The sequence below is a fragment of the Bactrocera dorsalis genome, chromosome 1 (genome assembly GCF_023373825.1).
Source record: "Bactrocera dorsalis isolate Fly_Bdor chromosome 1, ASM2337382v1, whole genome shotgun sequence".
Lineage (NCBI taxonomy): Eukaryota > Metazoa > Arthropoda > Insecta > Diptera > Tephritidae > Bactrocera > Bactrocera dorsalis.
In genome coordinates this window covers 10,037,367-10,061,121 of record NC_064303.1, presented here as the reverse complement: position 1 = coordinate 10,061,121, position 23,755 = coordinate 10,037,367, and the positions used below count along the sequence as shown (strand labels likewise).

General features: G+C 33.7%; 3 protein-coding genes across 6 annotated transcripts in view; 1 reads left to right on the top strand and 2 right to left on the bottom strand.

The window, feature by feature from the left end:
* The window catches only part of LOC105222149 (uncharacterized), a 63,740-nt gene extending 49,531 nt beyond the window's left edge, over positions 1-14,209 (bottom strand). For 2 of the 3 annotated variants that reach the window (XM_049453388.1, XM_049453331.1), the window contains exon 1: positions 13,403-14,209. The gene's annotated coding sequence lies outside the window, so the exon portion shown is untranslated. The remainder of the gene's footprint in view (positions 1-13,402) is intronic. The other variant, XM_049453490.1, reaches the window with a different exon arrangement.
* Positions 14,210-14,431: 222 nt separating this feature from the next.
* On the bottom strand, positions 14,432-15,073 carry LOC105223484 (40S ribosomal protein S21). Its single transcript, XM_011201221.4, has 4 exons — positions 14,977-15,073; positions 14,832-14,889; positions 14,544-14,735; positions 14,432-14,476 (listed from the first exon to the last, which is right to left on the bottom strand). Exons 2-4 carry the CDS (start codon positions 14,879-14,881, stop codon positions 14,467-14,469), a joined length of 252 nt encoding a protein of 83 aa, XP_011199523.1. The 5' UTR covers positions 14,882-14,889; positions 14,977-15,073; the 3' UTR covers positions 14,432-14,466.
* A 457-nt stretch (positions 15,074-15,530) lies between these two features.
* Positions 15,531-23,755, top strand: part of LOC105223486 (ankyrin repeat domain-containing protein 29) — a 52,251-nt gene continuing 44,026 nt past the window's right edge. The window contains exon 1 of one of the 2 annotated variants that reach the window (XM_049448614.1): positions 15,531-15,730. The gene's annotated coding sequence lies outside the window, so the exon portion shown is untranslated. Of the gene's footprint in view, positions 15,852-23,755 lie in introns of both variants that reach the window. The other variant, XM_049448620.1, reaches the window with a different exon arrangement.

The window sequence follows — 23,755 nt, the reverse complement described above, 5'->3', positions numbered from 1 at the left end:
TTCTTTTAGCATTGGCAACGGCGAACGGTCGATAGAATGATGAGATGTACAAGATATACGACGATATTGATATGCTTAGTTCAGCGAATTCAGAGAACGAATACGCTGGCCAGGTCATGTTGTCCGAATAGATGAAAACACTCCAGCTCTGAGAGTATTCGACGAAGTACCCGCACAGGGAAGCAGAGGGAGAGGAGGAAGACCTTCACTCTGTTGGAAAGACCAGGTGGACCAAAATTCAGATTTTTAAAAAGTCATTAGCCGATTTCAAAGATTGTCTGTAAAGTTTAGTTGATCTAGCCCCGTCCGTCTGTCAGTATATATACGAAAACTAGTCCTAGTTTTTGAGTTATCGATCCGAAATTTCGCACACGTCTTTTTCTACCCAAAAAGCTGCTCATTTGTCGGAATTGCAGATATCGGACCACTATAGCATATAGTTAGCGTCCAACTGACCGACCAAATTAAAGTTGTTATAAGGAGAAGTTTTTTATTTGAAGATATAGCTTCACGAAATTTTGCACATATTGTTTCCCAAGATAGCACTACAATCCTCCAAGAACATATTCAGTTTGGACCACTATAGCATATAGTTGCCATACAAACGAAACGATCAAATTAAAGATAAAGTATTTTGTATACCTTTTTATGCCATGAGAAATGCACCGGTGAAGGGTATTATAAAATAAACTTTTTTCTTTGTTTATTTTTTGTAACGGTACAACGCACATTTACCTTGAGAAATTCAGCATAAGTAGATTATTAGCTGTGTTGTATACAATTTTCTTTTAAATATATAAATTTATGTATAATAAAGAAATTATTGTTGCACAATGCAAGAAAGAACATTGTATATACATACATATGTACTATATATATACATATGTGCCTTTATAAAAGCTTTTTACACCGTTAAAGTGTGCTTCAAAACGAACTTGTATTTCTATGCCTTGCAAGATACTTTTCTTGTAAGAACTTTGCAACAAAGTCGAAATACACAAGATTTAAGAAACAAAGCTCCACAAGCGCACACATACATAGATACATATACAAACATGCACACAACAATTGAGTTGTATAACAAGAATCCTTAGAAATGTGAAAATGAAAATTTGTAAAGTCGCCTTTTAGGCGCTTACAAGTAAAAACTCAAATAAAACTGAAGAGCAGCGTACAAAATATACACGGCGCATGCAAAATAAAAAATGTAATGCAACATTTCACACTCTTAACATTGGCACAAGGCGTCACGGAAGCCCCTTTGTTGGACAAAAAGTCAGAAAAAGCGAAAAAAGCGTGTGTGTTGTGCCATGACTTGCATGAGTTTGAGTTGCATAAGTGGGTGTGTAAGCGCATGTGTGGCGCGGTGCTGCCGGCAAACGGTGTGCACACAATGTAAGAAGTGCTACACACCTACTTAGCAGTGCATACCATGGTAGACTCATGTGCACAGCCTTGATGCGAAAACTGCACGTGTTTTCAGGGCGTTCTCGTTGGCAGTGGCAAGTAAAAAAAGAACGGTAAATGTTGGCAAGCGTGGGTTGCAGTACGTTGCTGGCATGAATGAATTTTTCAGGTCATCCAGCAATTTTGTGCCAACCAACCACTCACCGCATTCGTTGTGGATTTCATACTTTTATGTATACACATTTTTTAATAAACTCTGTGGGGCATGCTGTATGGCTGAGGGTCGCCAAGCGAGGGGTGTGGTATATAAAAATATATATTTACCTTTATGTAAGTGCATTCAAATTGCAAAAGTTATAAAAAATAACTGTATGTTGTAGTAAATGTATAATGAAAATATATGGTAGTATACATTCAGGCGCTTCAAATGATTTTAATATACATTCAGGGGTATAAAGTGGGTGGATATGAATATGCATTTAGGCGCTTAATATGGGTGTTTACGTACATGAGTAAGTAAAATAAATCAGCGCAATGCATTTATGCATCGATTGGCATTGAATGTGGGTGCCAAATGAAATTGGCTTCAATTTGAAAATTACCGCAAAGTAATTAGCAAATTCCACAGTGCAAAAAGTTCTTAACTATTATTATATAATAATACTTTGAAATATGTTTTTTGCTACATGCTTATGGGGTTTTAGCATGATGTAGCTTAAGAGAGAGAGCAGTAGTCTCCCACGACAGTCGGGTCTACGTGACCGGAACGGTCCCGGACTTTTAGCCGGCTAAGGACCGTCAATTCGGCAGTATTCTGCCGCTACAACCACAACAACAACAGTAATAGTTTCAGTCTCCGTCTAATGACCTCTCCAACAATCTATAGAATTGCTCTCAAACATAAGTCGAAACCAAAAAACCCAAAAATAGAAGTTTATTCTTTTTAGAATTGTTTGGGTCCGCGGTCACAGAAGATTCACCGTAAACTGCAAGCAAAACCTGCTAGGGAGGGCACCTTTACCACAATTTGATCTACTGGATACCCTCTTGATTTCTAGGGCTGGACTTCCAGTGAACTCGGCAAACGCTTGTCAATTAGCAGAACTTATCTGATTGTGAGATCCTTCTGGCCCAGAGTGAACCGTTAGATGTACTCCAACTTACTTGCTCTTAGCAAAGTCAATCTCTCGGATATTGTAAGTACAAAGACGATGAGCTTGTTCGGGAGAGCACCCGTTGCCCTATTTCATCTCCTGGATACCCCCTTCCTTTCTAGGACTGTACCAGAAGACCTCCGTTCGTCGTGTTCACTACAAACGCTTGTCAATAAGCCCAGAAGCTGAAGAGATCCTCCAAACTATTTGCTCTTAGAAAAATGAATTTCGAATCATCTTGCCACTATCTTTGCCAGATTGAGATGGAAATATCTCAGAAGACACATCTTCGGCGAACCGAGCAAAGTAGCTGGGTTTGAAATTAAACGCCTTAACAAATTTGTGGTAAACTTAAAATACTTCGGCGATCTCCAGGAATCTGGTGATACACTTTTTAGAGTATGTGGGTAACATAAAGGACTAACAGCTGTCGAAGTATGATCTATAAAATAGGAAAAACCTTACGACCCAAACTGATACTAACTTATAACGGTATTCATTAATACAAATCATTTTCAAAATTAATCACTATTAAGCTCATCCTTCCCCTTGGCTTTGAAAATTTTTGTGCGACCTCCTGCCAGTCAGCAGATGAATACAAGCTCATAGAGACATCGAAAGAGGTAAACATTTTAATATTGTATCGATTATGTGCTTTTGTCCTTTCGAACGCATCAACGAACTTGTTCAATCGTGTAGTAAATGTGCCATTACTTGCCCCACTGCCGACCCCCTGGATGCCATGACCAGAACCTTGTGCTGAGGCATGTGCATCATTAATTAATATATCGAATGACTTTCTAATCACTAAAGCTCGTCAATCAATGTTAGTTTGCAATACATTGTAGCGAATGTATAAATAAAAGTGGGCGTTCGACTATCTCTATATCTGTATGTACATATGTATGTGCAAGTATGCCTGTGAGTGGGTAATCCCAGCAATAAATGAAAATGCTCGATTGAAAGGGTGAGACTTTTAATTAAATTTCCATTCAGCGAGTAACGAGTAAATCACAGTGTTTATGTACTTTAGTATAATAGAGCTAACGGTAAATTAAAAGTAGTGCACGTGGCAAAATTATGACGATATACACATACATATCCTCCAGTCATGCATGACTCAACTTTAATTGAAGACTAAGTATAGATTAATCAGGAATGCAGTAGCCTGCAGAAGGAAATGAAGCATACCTTTGGGCGGGTTATATGCAATATTTCTCTGAAGGGTGTTAAAGGGTGTTTTTAAATAACTTTAAATTAATTTTAATTATAGAAAACCTCTTTAGGGTCATTTTAGATTCCAACAATTTTTATTGATTATTACTTTTTCTTACTGACGACTATGTGAAAGCTCTTATTTTTTGCTGTGAAAGCTTTTTAGTAAAATTATGGACATTTTTACTGATTTTTGCACTGTGCGGAACATAACTCTGTTATGTCAAATTCAAATATCTCTGATGAATTCGTGAAAGCTCTTATTTTTTTGTGAAAGCTTTTTAATAAAATTATGGATATTTTAAACCGAATTTTTTGCACTGTTTCGAACGTGTAAATTTCAAAATAGTAAAAAAAAAACCACTGAAGAACCCGTGAAAGCTCTCATTTCTTGTTGTGAAAGCTTTTTTGCCAAATTTAGGGATAGTTTTGCTGATTTTTACATCATGTCGAACATAACTCTGTGGCGTATATTTATAAATATAAGTGACTAATCCGTGAAAGCTCTATTTTTTCAACTGTGAAAGCTTTTTTTAGGGAAATTATAGAAACTTTTTGGAATCGAATTTTCTGCACTGCGTTGAAGATTGCTTCTTAATTTGCGTTCACAATTTTCTAGAGTTTTTATGCATTACCAAAAGCTTCCTAAAGCTCTATAATCCAAAATGAAAATAACTTCAGTCTGAAACTGAGAGTTCCGTTCAAGCATAATACGAAAACTAAAGCTGTGATAAAAAAACTGTTAAAACTCTAGAATTAGAAGCAATTATGGCTATTGTATTAATGAAAGCTTCCTGGAACTCTTGGTGTTCTACAAGTTCACTCAAGTCAAATACGAAAAGCTCTAATAAAGAATTCCTAAAAGTTCTTGAATTTAGCTGTGAAAGCAATTCAGTTTAATTTCGGTATATTGCCGAAAGCTCTCTAAAGCTCTATTGTTCTCCGAAATTACTCTAACTTCATTTTTAAATTGAGATATACGTTCAAGTAAATTATAAAACGAAAAATAAAGGTGTAGCCAAATAGTTCGTAAAAGCTCTTGAGCTTTGTTGTAAAAGCTTTTTCGGAAAAAATATTATTTTTAGGCAACACTTTCACTAACTAAAGTCTAATAATTTGTTCCATTTTTTTACTTTCTCAATTTCTGAAACTTCTGTAAAAGCTCAACATTCTCCAGCTTTGCTTTAAAAGCATTTTAGAAAAAAAAATTAGTGCTTTTAAGCAGCCTTTGCAGTAACTAAAGTCACATAAGTCTAGCAAATTTGTTTAACTTACGACAGTTTGAATTTCTGAAAGCTTTCTAAAAGCTCATACTTGTCGAATTTTGTCTAAATGCTTTATAGAAAAAAAAATTAATTAATTTTAAGCATAATTTTCATAAACTAAAGCCAATTAGAACTAGTAATTTTGCTTAAATATATCTAAAATTCTGAAAGCTCCCTTAAAAGCTTCAATTTCTTTCAATCTAAATATGACCAAAGGTTGGCTTTAAGTTTGACATACAAACTGCAGATAGTATCACATTAGATTTAATTGAACTACATACTTATATTCCACAATCTACGGACTTAACGGTATTATACTAGATACATTGTAATTGCGAAAAATACTGAAACTTTTACCAGAGTCACGAAATAATTACAAAAATGCGCACTTAAACGAAATTGTTTGTACACAACAAATAAATTTAGAGAAGTCTGAATTTGTAATATTCCTGACCTACACTCAGCCCACGGAAATTAAATAACTTTCGTAGACATAACAGTTACATTTTCGTTATGATACTCACAGCATAAATATACGGTAAATGACGAAAGTTTCTCGGCAACGTAAAGTCATCGTGCGACCGGGCTTAGTTGCGGGAAAAAGGAGGATTCTATACTAATATTCATGTCTTTTGTTTCGAATGATGGGAAAATTCGTGAGAGTGTGTGGAGAAAAGAATCATGCGAAAAGTCAAACAATTGTCATGTAAATATTGCAATTTCAGCATTAAATCGATATAGAATGTATATGTACTTACTATATGTGTGTATGTAATACATATTTGATGTGCAACGACATGAGATCATAAATTGTTGCGTTATGAAAATGACGCGGGACTATTATTTATACCAGAGCGACGGGCATCGAACTGATTTATTTGACATATTTTTGGTGGTAATGGAAGCTGATAATAATATCAATGCATTTACTTATATATGTACTATATCCATATATGTACATATATAGTATACGAAATATACATTACATACAGATTTATACATATCTACTTACGTCAATATAGCAGCACGTGTGTTAAATGACGAGTAAAGAAACAGATATGTATGTAATATTACACGACAGAGTCTACAGTACGTGTCAGCAAAACAGATACACTGCTTTAAGTTAGCAACCCTGTTGAAAATATTTTCCACCGAAATCTTTATTTTAAATAAAAAATAAAAAAATTTAAATTTTACAATTACAGTTTTCAAAAAGTTGGCAACCCTGCTAAAAATATTCATATTTCAATTTATTTATCTATATTTTGAATTTATTTATTTTGAATTAAAAAATAAAAAATTTTAATTTTTGGAATTACAATTTTCAAACAGTTGGCAACCCTGCTGAAAAATATTCTTAACTAAAATCCTTATTTTGAATTAAAAAATAAAAAAAAATTTACTTTTTGAAATTAAAAATTTCAAACAGTTGGCAACCCTGCTGAAAAATATTCCTAACCAAACTCCTTATTTTGAATTAAAAAATAAAAAATTTTAATTTTTGGAATTACAATTTTCAAACAGTTGGCAACCCTGCTGAAAAATAATTCCGACCGAGGCCGTTCCAATTACTTAGACCCGACTAACGTGGGAGCATCTGAAGCGGATGATGCAAAGTGAGTCAATTACGACAGCACCAAGCGAAAATGTCCGTCGCCGACCAGCAGAGAACCAGGATGAACGATGGTCAAGCCGTGTCTATGTGTTACTCTCCTACGACCAAACTCTAAATTCGATCCTGTACTGTCAACAATTGGACCCTCTCAAGGTAGCAATCATGTAGATGCAGCCATCCTTGACCAGTAGGAGAGCTATTGCGTTCGATCAGGACAGAAGGTTTTGAGGGTTGCGGTTTTGCACTGCGATCTATGGTCTTTTGTGCTCTTTTCTATATCATATATTGTCACAAAGATCCAGTCCTCCAAACAATGCCACGAACCTGCTCGGATCCAGCAGGTGCGATTCCTGTCCACGTAGATGAATCCCAGGTCCTTGAGCCTGCTTCTACAAATTGCTGGACAATCTAAAATCATATGTTCTGGAGTTTCCTGTTCCATGTCGCAGGACAACACGACATGATCAGGGTCAGCACAAGACGCCAAGTCGTACTTATCATTAAATCGCCAGATGCTCTGGGAGCTTGGTTGTGAAGTTCTTATGTACTATGTATCTACCTTATAGTATGGACGTGGTACCAAGTGACCTGTTCGTGTCTAAGAGGAATGACTTTGCTGAAGAAAAATTCGCCTCAAGGGAAACTTCTAAAATTCGACTATCCCAGGTTGGTAAGACAAAAATAGAACAAAATATATATTTTTATTAAAATGTAATAATGGGATATTCAACTAATAATTTTTCCACATTGTGTCCTTGTATTTACAACAAATGCTCGTAAAGATATGAAATCAATTGTGACAGGGTTTAGCATTTGTTTACACGTACCCAGGCAATTTTGTATGCACACACCGCTGACGTCTACACCCCCTCGCACACACGACTTTGCAATGTTGATATCAAAAGCAAATATAAACACGGGTATGAAGCGCAAATATGTTTGAAAATATGTAAGTGTGTAATATGTGTACATATGTATGTAGATAAATACAGAAGTTGGTGAATAAAGCAAATATCATATAGAAGACAAGTAAATATTTTTTCTATACATTAAATAGGTAGAAAAAACGGATAAAAGCAAAAATAGAAAATTGCGCAGCGCAGCGAATAGATAGCTGGGACGCGGGTTTTTTGAATGCAATTGATAATTATTTTTATGCAAGAGAGTGTGCATGGGTTTAAAAAGATGTGAGGAAATACAAAAAATTATTTAATATTATACATACATATGTATGTACATAATAAAAAATTAAAAATATAATAAAAAAGAAGAAAATATTAAATAAATAAAATAAGATATAATAAAAGAAAAAATAAAATCAAAAACAAAAAAAATTACAAATATAAAAAAAATGAAAAACAAAAAAATATTTAATATTATATAAAAAAATATAAAAAAAAAATAAAAAAATAACAAAAAATAAAAAAAAAAATTAAAAAAAAAAAAAAAAAAATTAAATTAAATAAAAAATATTTAAATAAAATAAGATAAAAAGAGAAAAAAATAGAAAAATAAAAAAAATGAAAAACAAAAAAATATTTAATATTATATAAAAAAATATAAAAAAAAAATAAAAATATAATAAAATAGTAAAAAATAAATTATAAATGATATGAAAAAACAAAATGAAATAAAAATAATTTTAAATCAAATTAAAAAAAAAAATCTTTAAATAAAATAAAATAAGATATAAAAAAGGGAAAAAAATTAAAGATAAAATAAAAAATTTAATGAAAAAAAAAAAAATTTAATATTATAAAAAATAAAATATTATAAAAAAATAATAAAAAAGAAGAAAATAGTAAAAAATAAAAATAAAATGATATAAAAAAGAATAAAAATAAATTTAAGTAAAATATAAAAAAAAATTAAATAAAATGAAAGAAATCAAAACTAGAAAAAAAAATTTCTGCTGCAGGGTAGCTATGTATGTATAATACCGTTCACATGTGTATTTTTAAAATCATAAAAAAGTATAAAAATATTTTTTTCTTGACTTTGATCCGTTAGTTTATATGACAGCTGTATATAAAAGTGCTTCGATCTGAACAACACGTTAAGTATAGCTTCTTAATATAGGACATTGTGGCGTTGACATGGGCAGTAACCTCTGCCAAATTTACATATTTTGCCAAATTTAGAGTTTTACTTATAAGAATTATTTTCAATAGAAATTGATAGAAAACCTTTACTTTTTTTGAAAAGAGGAAAAATTCTAGTCGTCGTCTGCGACCTTAATATACAAAAAATTATTTTCATTAAAAATTTATATAAAAATTTTACCTTTAGTGAAAAGCGAAAATATTCCAGTCGTCTAGATTCTATAGTATACAATAAACAATGCACAATATGCCATGTTTTTACTTTTATTTCAATAGCATTGCACAATTTCCTTATAGCCATCATTAAATGCAATTAAAGTTTCACTAGAAATTTCAGCAAGACAAAAATTCTTTATTTAGAATAGCACAATAGCGTCAACAGACTGAATTTGCGCATATGACAGCCGTTGCATATATTTTTCGGCCAATTATATTTTACTGTATTGTTTGTATGCATGAAAGGTATAATTATATAATAAAGTATAAGACCAAATACGAAATTTTAAACGGCATAAAATTTTATAGTGAAACATATTCAATCAAACGAAAAATTAAATTTGGTTTTTTTATTTATTTGAACTATTTCTAATGTAAGCCTCCTGAAAGGTATGAAACATTATTTTTGTATAAAACAGGCTTGTATACTCGAACAGCCGCTTTGACGAAAACTTTTAATTGAAAATTAAGTTAAATTTAATTTTAATTTTTAGTTACCTTCGGACTTAAGTTTTCTGCGTTTCACCATAATTCACATTTGGCGGCCCAAAAATTATAAGCCAGGGATGTTAGTAAGAGTAACAGCTGATTTATGTAAACAAATAAATTGTATTTATTTGTCAAAACAGCTGATAGCAAAATGTAAACACAGTTGCATATGACTGTATACTTAAATAATATTTAAATGGCAAAGCATGGCCATTTAAGTAAAAATTTAATCAAATGGCGAAACTGACGTTAATTATTTTTCACTTAAATTAGGTTTGTGAAACCGGCTGGAAAATATATATTTTAAATTTATTAAAAGAGTCCAATCTACATGAGATTTACATTCAGGCACGCGGCCAACTGAGACCTTAGCAAAACTATGTTTTAAATGTTTTGTACATTCACAACAACCATATATGAAATTAGAAAGAAGAAAATAGTAAAGAAAGCTTGATACGCTCTCAGTTCTAATAATATTAAGGAAGCCTCCTTTAAAAATAAAAGGTGTTTGTATTGTGCAACATTCGATACAACGAGGAGAGAAAGTCAAAATATTTTTTCGACAACTCAATAGAAATAAGTTGATATGTTTTCCCGTCGTCGTCGTTTCTATGTATATAATCGACACGAAGCCGGATTTTTGTCCGTCCAAGTACTGTCAACTCGGCAGTCTTTCTTCAAATTACTTCAGTGCTGTTTCCTGCTGCCACAAAAAGAAGAATGAGCAGAGAAATTAAAATTTTAAAACTAAAATAAATATTACAGAACTAATCACATGTATGCATAAATTCATCTCACGTCTGTATTCCTACAAGTAGTGTCCTCATATCCCTATATGTACAGCCAAGCCATGCATGTATGTATGCACGCAGTTTATGCACTTGTGGACAAATGGGCTAAATTTTTGCATTGCATTGCACACTTTATGCAAATTTATACACGCATACATATGAACACATATACATATGTATACAAATATGTAAATGCTTATTTAGTCATGTGCATTAATTTCTTCGTTTGCTTCCTGCTGGGAATAATTTCATATGAAGAAAAATATACTTATTTATAAGCCCCATTGTAGTTGTTCTTACTGCCATTCCTTTCAGCGGCGTCATATGCAGATATAAATTTATTCGCGGTTTCACACATACTTACATTTATTATATATTTATATCGTGTTTATATGAACACTCTGTAACAAACCTCCTTTAAAAACAAAAACAAGAAAAAATATCAGCTTCGGATGGAGTGAAGCTATAACTCTCAACAGTTGTATTTCATATAGCATAAAAGGGTATAAAACGGTTTTTATCTTGATTGCGATCGATCAGTTTGTATGACAGCTATACGCTATAGCCGATCTGAACAATATATTCGAAGATTGCGTCATTACCTTAGGCAAATATCTATGCCTAATTTCTTGAAGATATCTTGCCAAATAAAAAAGTTTTCCATAAAAGAACTTCATTTTGATCCGTCCGTTTGGTTTGTATGACAGCTATGTACATCCTATAGATGTCCTGATCATTAATTTATATACATACAATATATATATGTATGTATAAATATATGCGAATGTAATCTCGATTTGTTTATTTATTTAATTAAGGGGCGGAACAATCCTTTTGATACATAGTGTTCCAAACAAGTAACACCAGCATTGAATTAATCAAGCGGGAACTCAAGTATATATGGACTTAGAGCTTCAATAAAACTGTCATATTTCATACGTACTATATAAGTTTATATATATAAGTCCATATGTACATATGTATGAGGTATTCAAATTTATAAATACACAAATCTTGCGAAGTGTTACGTCGCAAGTACAGTTGCACTCGTCAAGCAAACCACGATGCATGAATAAAAACCACAAATAATGCTACTAAAAATATTTGTGGTAAAAATTTTATCGGATTGAAAGTAAAAAAAAAATGTGCATTCAAACTTTATAAAAAAATTTGCAAATTTCTAACCCCAAATTGAAAAACTAAAAATAAATTTTTAATTACCACAAATTTATTAAAATTAAGACAAAAAACACTAAGAAAAGTCTAATTTAAGTCTAAATTAAATTTTCAAATACAAAATCGAATAATAAAGAAATTAAAAATATAGAAATTTATATTTTTAACCCAAATCTTTTTAATTCGAAAACTTGCAACCCTGTAAATTGTTTATATTTCGCTGATTCTTTTTGATTCCAGAAGCACCTATTGAAAATATAAGTATTTAGACTATTAAAAGGATTATGAGTCAATTATTATTTTTAAGAGCCACTGAGACCGCACCTGATCACTTTTCGGAAGAACATTTGGCTTCACAAGAATCTACTTCCCTGACTCATCAGTTGAAGCAAATGTGAATTTGGCCTACACAACAGCAATTAATATGCCATCATAACAAAAAAAAAATAATAATACTAAAATGCAATGAATCTTCCAAAGCATTAGGAGACTGTAAAGCACATGATCGCTTATCTCCATATTTCTTCGCCAAATAAATAATAGATATGTATGCACTTTTATATAAATAAATATTCCCGTAAATTTATATCTGGAAATTCGTAAGAGCAAACACAAACAACATCCCGCAAGCTTACAAAATTGTTCATTTTATATATGTATGTATGTAGATATATATCTTTGATAAACACATTCAAGTGCACTAGCACCCGTTTGTTTGGTAGTCATTGCTCACTTTAAGTGCTTTCGGGTGCAAACTCGGTGCAAGTGTACTTAGAAAGCAGCGCTGCCGTCACTAACATGTGTCGCGAATTTTTTGTTATTTATTTATTTATCACGTCTTCGCTTCGCGTAAGTGAGAAAATGGAAAAAAAATCGCACAACCTAAACCAACTTTTGGTTTGCAAAATGCTTAGTTCGCTGATTATTATTTTTGTTTTACTTTCTAAAACATAAGCAGACATGTATTTACTTATAGACGTTTGAATTTGCAGAAATATTTTTTATTATATTTTTTGTTTCTGTTTCTTGTAGATTTCTTTGTGCAATTTTTTGCTTCTCTTTTAATGAGCAAACTTTTTCAATTATACTTCAACCGTAGAAATAATAAATTTTGAACCTCCAGTGCAAATGTAAGAAACTAGACGGCTTAAACTGGTTTGAGTTGTTATTTTTTTCTTGGTTCGTGCACGCAAAGTTGGTTTTTGGGAGGAAAAAAATAGTTCAACGTTAAGCAAAAGTAAAGCATTAGAAGCTATGAAAAGTTTATATGAAGTACAGAAATACTTATGTATATTTGCATGTATTTACATATATGACTTTAGTACAATTAATGCTTAAATAAAATTTGAAAGGTATATATTTTGTCTACTACCTTGAATAAAGCAATCTTAATGGTCAAACTTCCTCAAAACCATTTTCAAAGTAAATTTGAATATCGTAATCGATGATCGCTTGAATTTTTCAAATTTGGGTTATAACATTCTGTCAGCTACGTCCCGGTAAATAACTGCAACAAAATTTTCTTCGAAAAGTTACTACCCGATAGCTAAATATAAGTTGTTTTCTTATGTAAATATGTATATGTATAACAAAAAGACCTAATAATTTGTCTTATGAATCATAGATACAACAGGTTTAATTAGGAAACCCGAAAGAGATTAAAGCTTTTAGCCGTATCATCATTTAATAAACTTGTGCAATGCAGTCATTATGACGTGACATATTCTGCAATAAAAATATAATATATTTAATATTTCGCAGCATAACAGCTGTTTTTTGAAAAGGTTTAGATAACATATATTTTCTCTATAGCCTAGATGGAACATAGGACCTCAATATTTGTAATTATACTGCTGACACGAATGGCTTTATGAGCTATAAATAAAATATGATAAGCATGTGTACTTAAACAAATAAAAACACGAATTGACATAAAAAACATAACATCCATAGATATGTAAAATGAAATTACCTTATAATACTGTGGGAACAAGCAAATGTAAATGATAAATGTAGATAAAAATCCTAAACAAATCCGTTTGCATGAACTGGACAGTTAATGTACGCCCGTGCGACGATGTTTGTTGTGTTTTTCATATAATGAATGAAGACTCTTGTGGCAAAGATGAATAAACGCACTTACACAACTTTTGCAAAATGTATTTGCAGCAAATTTTTGTTATAATTCTAAAATATTTATTGACATATGTATGTAAATATATTTTTTGTGTCACGTAACGCTTTAAACAATAGCGACCACGCACAATCAGCCAATTGGATGCACTTGCATGTATCTATTTTGGGCAAAGTGGCCTTGGGTGCGATTTTTTGCACAGGAGCGCTACGTTGATGTTTTTACTTATTTATTGTTGCTAAATATGCACTATGTTTCGTTATATTAATTATTCCAATTCTATTAATAATAACAAAATCTATTATATTACTTGTTGAGACAATTTATTATACGCTATTCGCCTTTGTTAGCTTTTAGCGTTTCTAATTCTAATTTTTTTACTTTCGCACTGCACCAAAATACACAAACGATTTTTCTCAACTTCACTCGCGCACAAACAATTCGTTATTATTGTATTATGACATCTCACAAACGCTTACAACATTTCTTGCCTTCTTCTTTTTTTCTGAAGTATTTTTAATTTCTTTTGTTTAATTGCAGCCGACGGCGAAAAACTCCGTGCATTCACCGAATATGCATCGCCGAGGAATTTTCATTCAATGAAAATCATTGCACCTTTTCTTTTGCGTTTTTCTATGACGAATTGTCATTCGTTTCCAATCAGAATCGCAAAGGCGCAGGGTTGCATTTTCGAGACTCGTTTGTAACAACAGGGTTGCAAGTAAATCTTAATTGTTTGATAAAATCTTGTTTCAAAAATTTGATAGGATAGCTTTCCAACTAAACTTTGTATGCTGAAGCAATTCTCAAAACGCCCACTAGTCTCTTAAAAAATTAAATCCATTATGATTAAAACACAAATTTTTCAGTTAAAATCTGCAACTTTATTGTATCAACTACATTTAGAAAGCCCTGCAAAAATAAATATATCACACGATCAGTAAATTTTGCTTGCACGCCACGCATTCAGCACACTCACTTGGTAATCAAACCGTCTTTCTTGGCCAGACGCACAATACAATCATCAGATTCGCCCATACGACGGATCTCACCGCAGATAGCGTAGGTCTTTGAGCCAACAGTCATGCGGCCGGTTTCGGGGTCAACATCAACAATGTTCAATTGCACTGAAGCATGATCCTTAGCGTGGATGATTCTGTTGGAAGCAGAGCTGTAAAACGACACATTATTATAAAAATTGCTTATTAGCGGGCTGCGAAAAGCAAGTGGTGCTCCAATAGAGCTGCGCAAACACGTGTTCACATACCATTTCCTTGGGCAGTACAAATCAACAGACTCGCCGGCGTCGTTCTCCATTTTTGCTACTGCAAATAAATACACAAATGCTTAGTAAACACTTTAACACAAATTTTAAATATAAATTTGCAAATTATTTCGCATTTATTGCTTACATTTAGTGAAAAATATAAATTCGCTGACACTCGTCAATGGAGGCAGAAAAAGAAAGAAAGAGAAGGTGAAAATTTTTAGTTGGCTGCGCTGACAGTTGCGAAGTTGGTTGGCGTTTTGTGGCGCGATGTTGCCATGGGTGAAGTATGAATATTGAAATTTTGGAGTAAATGGAATGTATAATAATACGAAAATATATATGTATTTATGTTGTTATAGTAATAAAATATACGTTAAAATTATTATAAAAGCTATATACAAGGTAAACAAAAGCTAAAACAACGAGAAAAACTCAATGCCCATATAATCAATTCAATTGAATCTATTTTCGACAATATGTTTATTTAAGTTTTTTTGATAATTAAATTTAAACATAAATTTTTTTCTAAATAATAATTATTTATAATGTATTTAAAATATTTATTATATAAGATTTATTAAATATTATTTATTTTTTTAAATATTGTATTTTCCGCTAACATAAAAAGCACAGTTTGGCAACGCTACTTCAACTGTCACTTAAGATGATGTCTACTTTTAGGCACTGCGGCGAGCAGTTGTGCTTAGCAGTCAATGTAGTCTGCAAGCAAAAATTCAGTGTTTATTTATTTTTAAAATAAAAGTTAATTAAAAAAAACACCGTTAAAATGTATTATTCAATGCAGTGAAGTGAGATATCTAAAAAATGCAAGCATCTGGTGTATTTGTATAAGATTATGAAGAAAATAAGCTTAAGGCAAATATTTTTGAGGAGAAGTGAGTAAGGATAAGTGTCGATAAATTAATAAAAAATAATAAATTATGCAATTTGAATGCAAAGTATAATAATTATCAATAATCCTCCAGCAAACTTTGGAGAATCAGACAACCTGAGCAGGTTAGTATTAAGAATATTACGCAAATAAATATATTGATTAAAAACTCCCAGCAACAACAATAACGTTAACCCTTCACAGCACATTATCACACCATAAAAAAAAACAAAAAAAAAATCGAAAATTACAATAACAACAAAAAATTACAATAACAACTAAAATTACAATAACAACAAAAATTACAATAATAACAAAAATTACTAAAATTACAACAACAAGAAAAAATGCAAAAATTACAAAAAAATACAAAAACAACAATAAAATCATCTTAAGGGATGTAAATGACGTCTAAAAGCAACAAAAAACACATCGCGTGTTCAAAATGACGAGCAAAATCCACTGAACTTTTGACTCCTGTTGTCCTCGAAAGCGAGCTGCCTACCCACCACCCTACCATAGCTTACACGGCATGCAGTTGCCACGATGCATTTGCACTCACGGCAAACGGAATTTTGACGCTGCTTTACAGTTTTATAGCTCCGGCCAAATGACACCTCAGGCTGTACGCTGGCTGGTATATGCTTTGTCTGTATGTGTGCCGATTGCTTTACTGATTGACTGACTACTATGCTGCGTTAACGCCGACGTCATATACATAGTTATATATGTACATAAATGTATGTATGTATGTTTTTATGTATGTATATATATTTGTATATATGTATATAATGTGTGGATGTATGTATGTTTGTATATGCAAATGCCTGTGGAGCAGTGAAAGGCCGTAAAAATGCTGCCAACAGTTTTGTAGTCTACTTTTAGGCGCCGCGTACATTTCTCTTTCGCCTGCCGTTATATCCCAGCTTTTGTTGGTGTTTTTCCGTTGTCTGCTTGCATCCTAGCATTCTTTCAGTCATCTAGTCAGGCAGTCAGTCCTCTCCTCCGCTCTAACGTTGCCTACCAGTGCAACTGCCGCTCTCACGCCTTGTCTACTTTGAGGCGTTCAAGCGTTGTATTACTTTTGTCAAGCAAAAAGCTAAAGAATGAATTTGCTTAAAGTGAGTTTTGTGCAAATGAGTGCGCTTGAGCGTAAGCATTGTTGTTATTATTGTATTTTGTAGTTGTTTTCATGTATTTTCTTGTTGTTTTTATGTATTTTTTGTTGTTTTTTCTTATGTTTTCTTTGTTTTTTGTTTTGTTTTTGCTCTTGTAAATGTTTTTTGATTGTGCTGCACCTACGTATGCTCGCATGAAATGCATTTATTTTTGTTGTTGTCATATGTTTTTGTTTTTACAGCACTTTAGCATGTTTAAACGTCATTTACGTGGCAAAATCCGTTGTTTATTGTTGACGTAAAAGTGTCGCCGTCGTCGTCGTCGTCGCCGCATTCAATGAACTTTAAACAACTAAATGCTGTGTTGTGCAGAAAACGCTTAGGAAGGTGGCGAAGCGGAGGGTGGTACGCTACGAAATCGTTTAGTTTGCTGGCGTGCGTCATTGTTGCGTTTCAAATTTCATTGTGAAGTTGTTGTTGGCAATTAAATTTGAAGTGCTATAGAAGGTGCAATTGTGTGGGTTAATTTTGTTAAGAGAACCCTTGGGTACATATGTTCTTCAGTTATGTAAACATATTTAATATATACTTTTATCTAAAGCTTCACCTGTTAGAGATCCATAATGAACAGTTTTTTGAGCAATATTTCATCCAAAATTTAGTGAAGATTTCTTGTCTCTTGTATACAAAAAAATTTTCCATACAAGGAATTGTTTCTGATACATATGTAAGTGTGTGTGGCAGTTATATGCTATAGTAATCCGACATCGCCGGTTAGATTTCAGATCGATATCTCAATATATATAATTATCGAAGAACCGTTAAAATTTTAATTTTTGCCGCAATGATGGCTTCCCAGAATTTTTTCAAAAAAATGTACACTTCAGACTGCCAAAAAGTTGAAATAATAAAAAAAATTCGATGATTACTTGACAAACATATCTAAAAAATCCTGTGAAATTTTCTTGTCGATCGTTTCAGTCGTTTTCCTCATCGAGTTGGAAAACAACGATCCGAATGTCGCGTCGTTGTATAGGCATGGCGGCTCTTCGACTTTTTCTATGCTGTGAAGGTACTTTTTGAAGTATCCGTGACTGGATAACAGTTAAGTTGTGTAAAAGTCGCTAGTTTATATGATGTATTTATGATGCAACTTTGAGAGCTGCGGGGCGGTGCACTCTGCTAATGTACCTTACGCCGGTTTTCCGTTTTAAGCACGTCTGCCCAGATCTCAGCTCCGTATAATAAGACGCTGATTGTCATCGATATTAGGAGTTTTCTCTTTTCTTGGCTGGGGCCACCTATGTTGGCCATTAATTACGCCTAGGTAGTTTACTGCTTTTTGGGTCCGAAGAATATCCATAGTCGTTTGCATAGTTATTTCGAGGAGTGTGTGCTTATTTGTTAGCAGTAGTAGCTCTGTTTTTTCCGTTGCGAGCTGAAGTTTGTATGAGTGGAGATATCCTTGCGTCCGTATCATGACCTGATTAAGCTAGCTTCGCGCTTCTTCTGTGTATTTTGATGTGATTACTGCTGCAATGTTGTTCGCGTAGCAAGTTAAGTACGATTCGTCTAGTATTTCGATTTTTAATATGGCATCGTAGCTGATATTCCACAATTCCGTGCTAAGAATGGATGCTTGTGCTGCTCCTGACGTGACTGCTATTTGTCTTGATCCCTTTCTAGTTTGGTATAACCGTTTTATGCTGCTAAGGTCGCTCGGTAGCGATAATCTTTACACATTACTTCTTCCTCATTGTTATCGTAGACACCGCTTACGCGATTATAGTCGAGTTTTAGACATTAATTAGCGGCTCAATATTTTCAAGGTTATAAAATTTTGTTCTGTGTCATGTCTGCAAAGTCTAGCTTAAATTGTTGGTATGTATGTAGAAGAAGAGAAAAAATTCCGAATTGAAAATAAAAGTCATGGATACAGCTAAAATGAGTAAAGACATGCAAAAGTGGCCTTCAAGTTGGTTTTTTTTTCATGGGGTTAGCTAGCAATCCTTACCGTCGAGAAGTCAAATGGAACATTTTGTAAAATTCGCAAATTTTACTTTCAGTACGTTCAGTTCATACAGACTTCGGCATAAAGTCTGAGATCCAAATTCAAGTCAATATGTGGTTTCTTTCAAAATGGTTCAGAAAACCAACAAATCGACTCATTCTTGGGTAGTGGCCCTCAATACATTACTGTAAGAAGCGAGAGGACGGTGGTACCAAAAAGGTCATTAGAAAGAAAATCAGTAATCGTAATCGTGTTGTTTAGAGATCAGATTTTAATTGTAGTACCGGAAATTAAATTCATTTTTGGGTTTGTATACTGATCAAAATTGACTCGGATTGAATCGATAGCATTTTTTTTTTAGAGAATTAGTGCTTGAAAATAAAGCGTTGGCAAAAGGGAGATAAAAGCAGATCTCAACATAATTTTATAGACGGTCCAAGACATTTTGGTTAATGTTTTGCGTATGAAGTGTGTCAATGTTAGAATTGTGCTAAAAGATCTCATATTTTTCCAAAAACTACGGCGAGTAGAAGTCACAAATGAAATGCTTGACAAAGTAGCTCAGAACCTTATATTCCAATGACGAAATTTGGTTTAATGAACATTGGGAAACTCATGCATTGTCTATATGATGATCTCGACAAAAACATGGTCAAGAAAATCAAAACCCGATGGAACGAGCTACCTGAGTGCAAAACCTTTAAAGTCATGTGCAAAACGGTAGATCGGAAGTACATAAAATTCCAATTGGCACTCGATAGAAGAGACTGTAAGCATATGATAGGAAAAGTAACTCGTTACTGTCTGGAAACAACACACGCTCGCAGGACGGAGCTGTCATATAGGGAAAACAGCAGGAAATATCTAGAGCAGGATACCAGGGAAACAATGGAGCATCTCTTAAGCACTTGTCCCGCATTGGCAAGACTATCTGATATCAAAAAGGTCTAAAAAGCTTTTCGTCGAACTTTAAAAAGTTTTTAACAGTTTTAAAATGTAGTATGGTTCCGAAGTGGCTTCGGTCCAAGCCAATTTTTTATCTTCAAAGTTTATTTTAGTTTCTTTAACTTAAACTTAAACACGCAGTCGTGGTGCGAAGAAGAACTTAATAACTGCACACGTAATGCACGTGACATTTATGCCATAAACTTGCACAACTAACGAACGACGATCAACAAGCCGACGCACGTAAAAGCTGGGTAACATTATCATCATTTTTATGCAGTGATTCAATTTTTACTTTTGTCCACATAACTACATACATACATATTATATAAATATACATACATATGTATGTCTCCACGTAGAACGCACAGCATAATCCCAAGAGAGCTGTGCGAGAAAAATTATGAAAATAATGAACCGACAGACCGCAGAAACTCGTCTGAAAATGGAGCAAACAACGGAAGCGTCAACTATGACGGACAGGCCGGTGGCGCGGCAAATGCAACGGATGCCACACAAACAAAAACAAAATCACAGTCGCACAAACAAATGTTGCAACAACCAATGCAACACTGTACGACAAAGATGCGCAAAAGTGCGGAAAAAAATCGCATGCGGTGACTGGAAAATTATGACAGGCAACATTTTATTTCCAGCCAACTTAGCTAGATATGATTCAAGTTGCATGCACTCTTCCATATATATACATACATACATACATGTGTACATTTCTCATTTCCAATGGTGGCAATTAAATGTGGGTAATTAAATGGTAGATGTTGCATGCAACATTTAATCAACAACATAGATGACAACGGCAGCGACAGCATGAGAGACGAATGTTGGAGCCCACTTATGTAATAACATCTAAGTGGATGCCTCTGTGTACTCGAGATAAATATGAATATATGTATCTGTGTCTGGTTGTCAAGTGGGCTGGGCGGTAGACCAGAAATAGAAGCTACTTATCTTGAAGTGCCACTGCTTTAGCGCCGAGAGGGTACAGATTATTAAAGATTTCAACATAAAAATGTAATTGGAGGACGAGAGATCCATCTAAAGTTCCTAATAGTATGAGAATTGTGACCTGGAGCCTTTTAAAGGGAACGAATATATAATATAACCTCAATAGAGAACGAAGGCACCTAACAAGGCTGCTAGTATGAAGAGATTTGAGACGTGAGGTCTTTTAAAAAGAACGACTAGTTACGTAGGGTTCAGATCTGAAACCCTTTAAAGGCGATGATCATAACACCTCAATTCTTCGGAAGGATTCTACCAAGGTTCTTAGTACCAATAGATTTGAGATCTGAGTTCTTGTAAAGGGAACGACTACATACCCTCAATAGAGAGTGCAGGATCCTTCCAAGATTCCTCTTGTCAATATGGTTCAGATCTGGAAACCTTTAAAGGCGATGACCATGAAACCTTAATAGAGAAGATGGATTCTACCAAGGTTCCTGACTTGGTTACACATACATTACCAAACTCCCTTCCGAATTTATGCTAAGTCAATCAGAATGGATTTTTAGCTCCATTAAGATAAGAAGTATCTAATGATGATTCAGTGATTCATGTCTCATTGAATCTTCGATTACAAAAACCTTTGTAGAATACCCTACATTAATTGTCTTGGATTCATGGCCACATGGCCACCGTACAATTTCTACCTAAATCAAGTTAAGTTCTCCGCAAAGTTCTTTCGATAGTCTAAAGAAAATGCCTTGAAAGGAGTTTTAGTAATTATGTTTCTCTTTTCAGCCACGTTCCAGTTACTCCAGAAGAAGTCATAAATCATGGAAGCTTTGAACTGTTTGTTTGTTTTACACTGTCTAGAAAAATTAGTTGGGATCTTCAAGTGTTCTAAATCCTACCAATCAAGTCTCAAGCGTTTTGGAACAAAATTAAGTTTTACATAAGTCACATAAATACTTATTGCTTGAAAACCACAAAATCTTTTAGGGTTTGTCACGGACGAGGATTCTGTAAATACAACAAAATTTCTTGGATTTTTTTCACCGATGTCGAGGTATTGTTTTCCATAAACTAGATTGGTTCGATAAACATCTTTTCTTTTCGGTAATCACTTGGAGCCAGGTCCGGACTTACATGGTGGATGCATAGAAACATTTCAATTTCTCTCCTACTGGTAAAATCTGGCTGATTCTGAAAGATTTGTTCCTTCAGACAAATCAATTGTTCACAGGTTAAGAGTTTGGCCGTAGGAGAGTGGAGCATAGTAGATGCTTTCTTGCTAATCCCAACACACGAAAAAACCATTGTGACCATCAATCCTGGCTTAACCATCATTTAGCTCGTCTCACCGCGATTCGACCAAGACTGTTTTCACTTGACTTAGTCCTAAATGGTCCACTTTTCATCACCAGTGATCACTTTATAAATGGATCGATTTGGTTTCGATTCAGCGGTTCTTTGTGTTTGGGTACTCATCAACTTCTTTAAGAGGAGTAACTATATCGCGATTGAATCTGATCAATGAAACTCTACTAATACCTCTTTCTCGAGATCCATCCATGTCTTGATTATCGTTAAGGGTGAACATTGACGTTCTAGATTTTTATTTAGTATCGGACTGGGACAATGTTTAAGTTTCGTGTGGCATAAAGACTGTATGAAGTTGGTTACATCCGTGTAAAACTTCAGTTTAACGATTTAAAACATCCACAGATCTTAGCGAGAGGGAGTGCATAAAAGAACGATAAGAAGAAAAGAATTTTTCGAGAGATCGTTGAAGGCATGCCTCGTTCTGGACGACTTTCGACCTCTTCAACTGATGAAAATATTAAAAAAAAATTAAGGATATGGTGTTTGTGCCAGGCAAATGTTGCTGAGATGGCAAGAGAGCTTCACATCTCTCGCGTGTCCGATCAAATGATTTTGGTGCATATTTTTGGTGTGAAACGAGAATGCTCGACTCGTTCCTATAAAGCTGATTTTTTGTCACAAAGAGTATCGTAAACAGATCTCTTTGGACATGCGAATTCCGATCTCATATTCATGGAGAGCATTATAATTGCCGATGAGACATCGGTTTATGACTTAGACATGACATGCAAACAAGTCAACAATCATCAGAGTGCAGGGAAAAAACGAGTCGCCAGGGGAAAAAACAACGCCAAAGCCGCTCAAATATCAAGATGATGCTCCTTTGTTTTAGGTATAGGTGGTTTGTTTCGGAGGGTCAAATGATCAATAATGAGTTTTATTTGGCCGTATTGAGGCCTTTGAGTGAGAACTTCCGTCGATAACGACGGGAATTGTGGAAGAACAATTCATGGATTTCACGATGAAAATGCACCATCGTATCGAGCCATCGATCAACCACCATATTCACCAGATTTGATTCCGTGTGATTTTTCTTTGTTCTTCAAACTGAAATTGCCGTTCTGTGGAACCCGTTTTCAGTCGTTCGAAAAGATTCAAAATTCGCTGAAGAAGCTGAAGGCCATCCCGAAAAGTGCTTATGAAAAGAGTTTTGAGGACTGGACTCGTTTGTATAAGTGTATTACATCTGGTGGAATTACTTTGAAGACGATAAAATAAATGTCTTTCTAACATTCTATAAAACAGTTAAACCGACTAAATGTACAATTCAACATATTTCACTCACTCAAGACACTCCTCTTTTCTACTTTCTCTTCTTGTTAAGTTCTATGGGATTAGAAAACATTATTATAGTAATATTATTAGTTCAAATAGAGTTTCATTGGAGGTAAATGTTTACATTTTCGAAGCTGCTGAGTTTTCAAAATTCTTTCGCATAATTTCCGAGAAAATTGTTCTTGAATTGCTCTTGCACAATCAACTGTCTCACGCATCATTCCCCGAATAAAAGCAACATAGGTAATTATATAATTCTAGTGAGCAGCATGGCGTTCGGTAACAAGTCTTTCATTGTCATAGAATAAAATAGCAAAATAATTGCATGAGAAAT

What these genes read in the sequence shown, in the direction of transcription:
- LOC105223484 (XM_011201221.4), bottom strand. Translation starts at nt 14,881, where the DNA reads ATGGAGAACGACGCCGGCGAGTCTGTTGATTTGTACTGCCCAAGGAAA. An exon ending in TTGTACTGCCCAAGGAAATG is followed by an intron (nt 14,736 to 14,831) that starts GTATGTGAACAC and finishes GTCGTTTTACAG; the next exon opens with CTCTGCTTCCAACAGAATCA.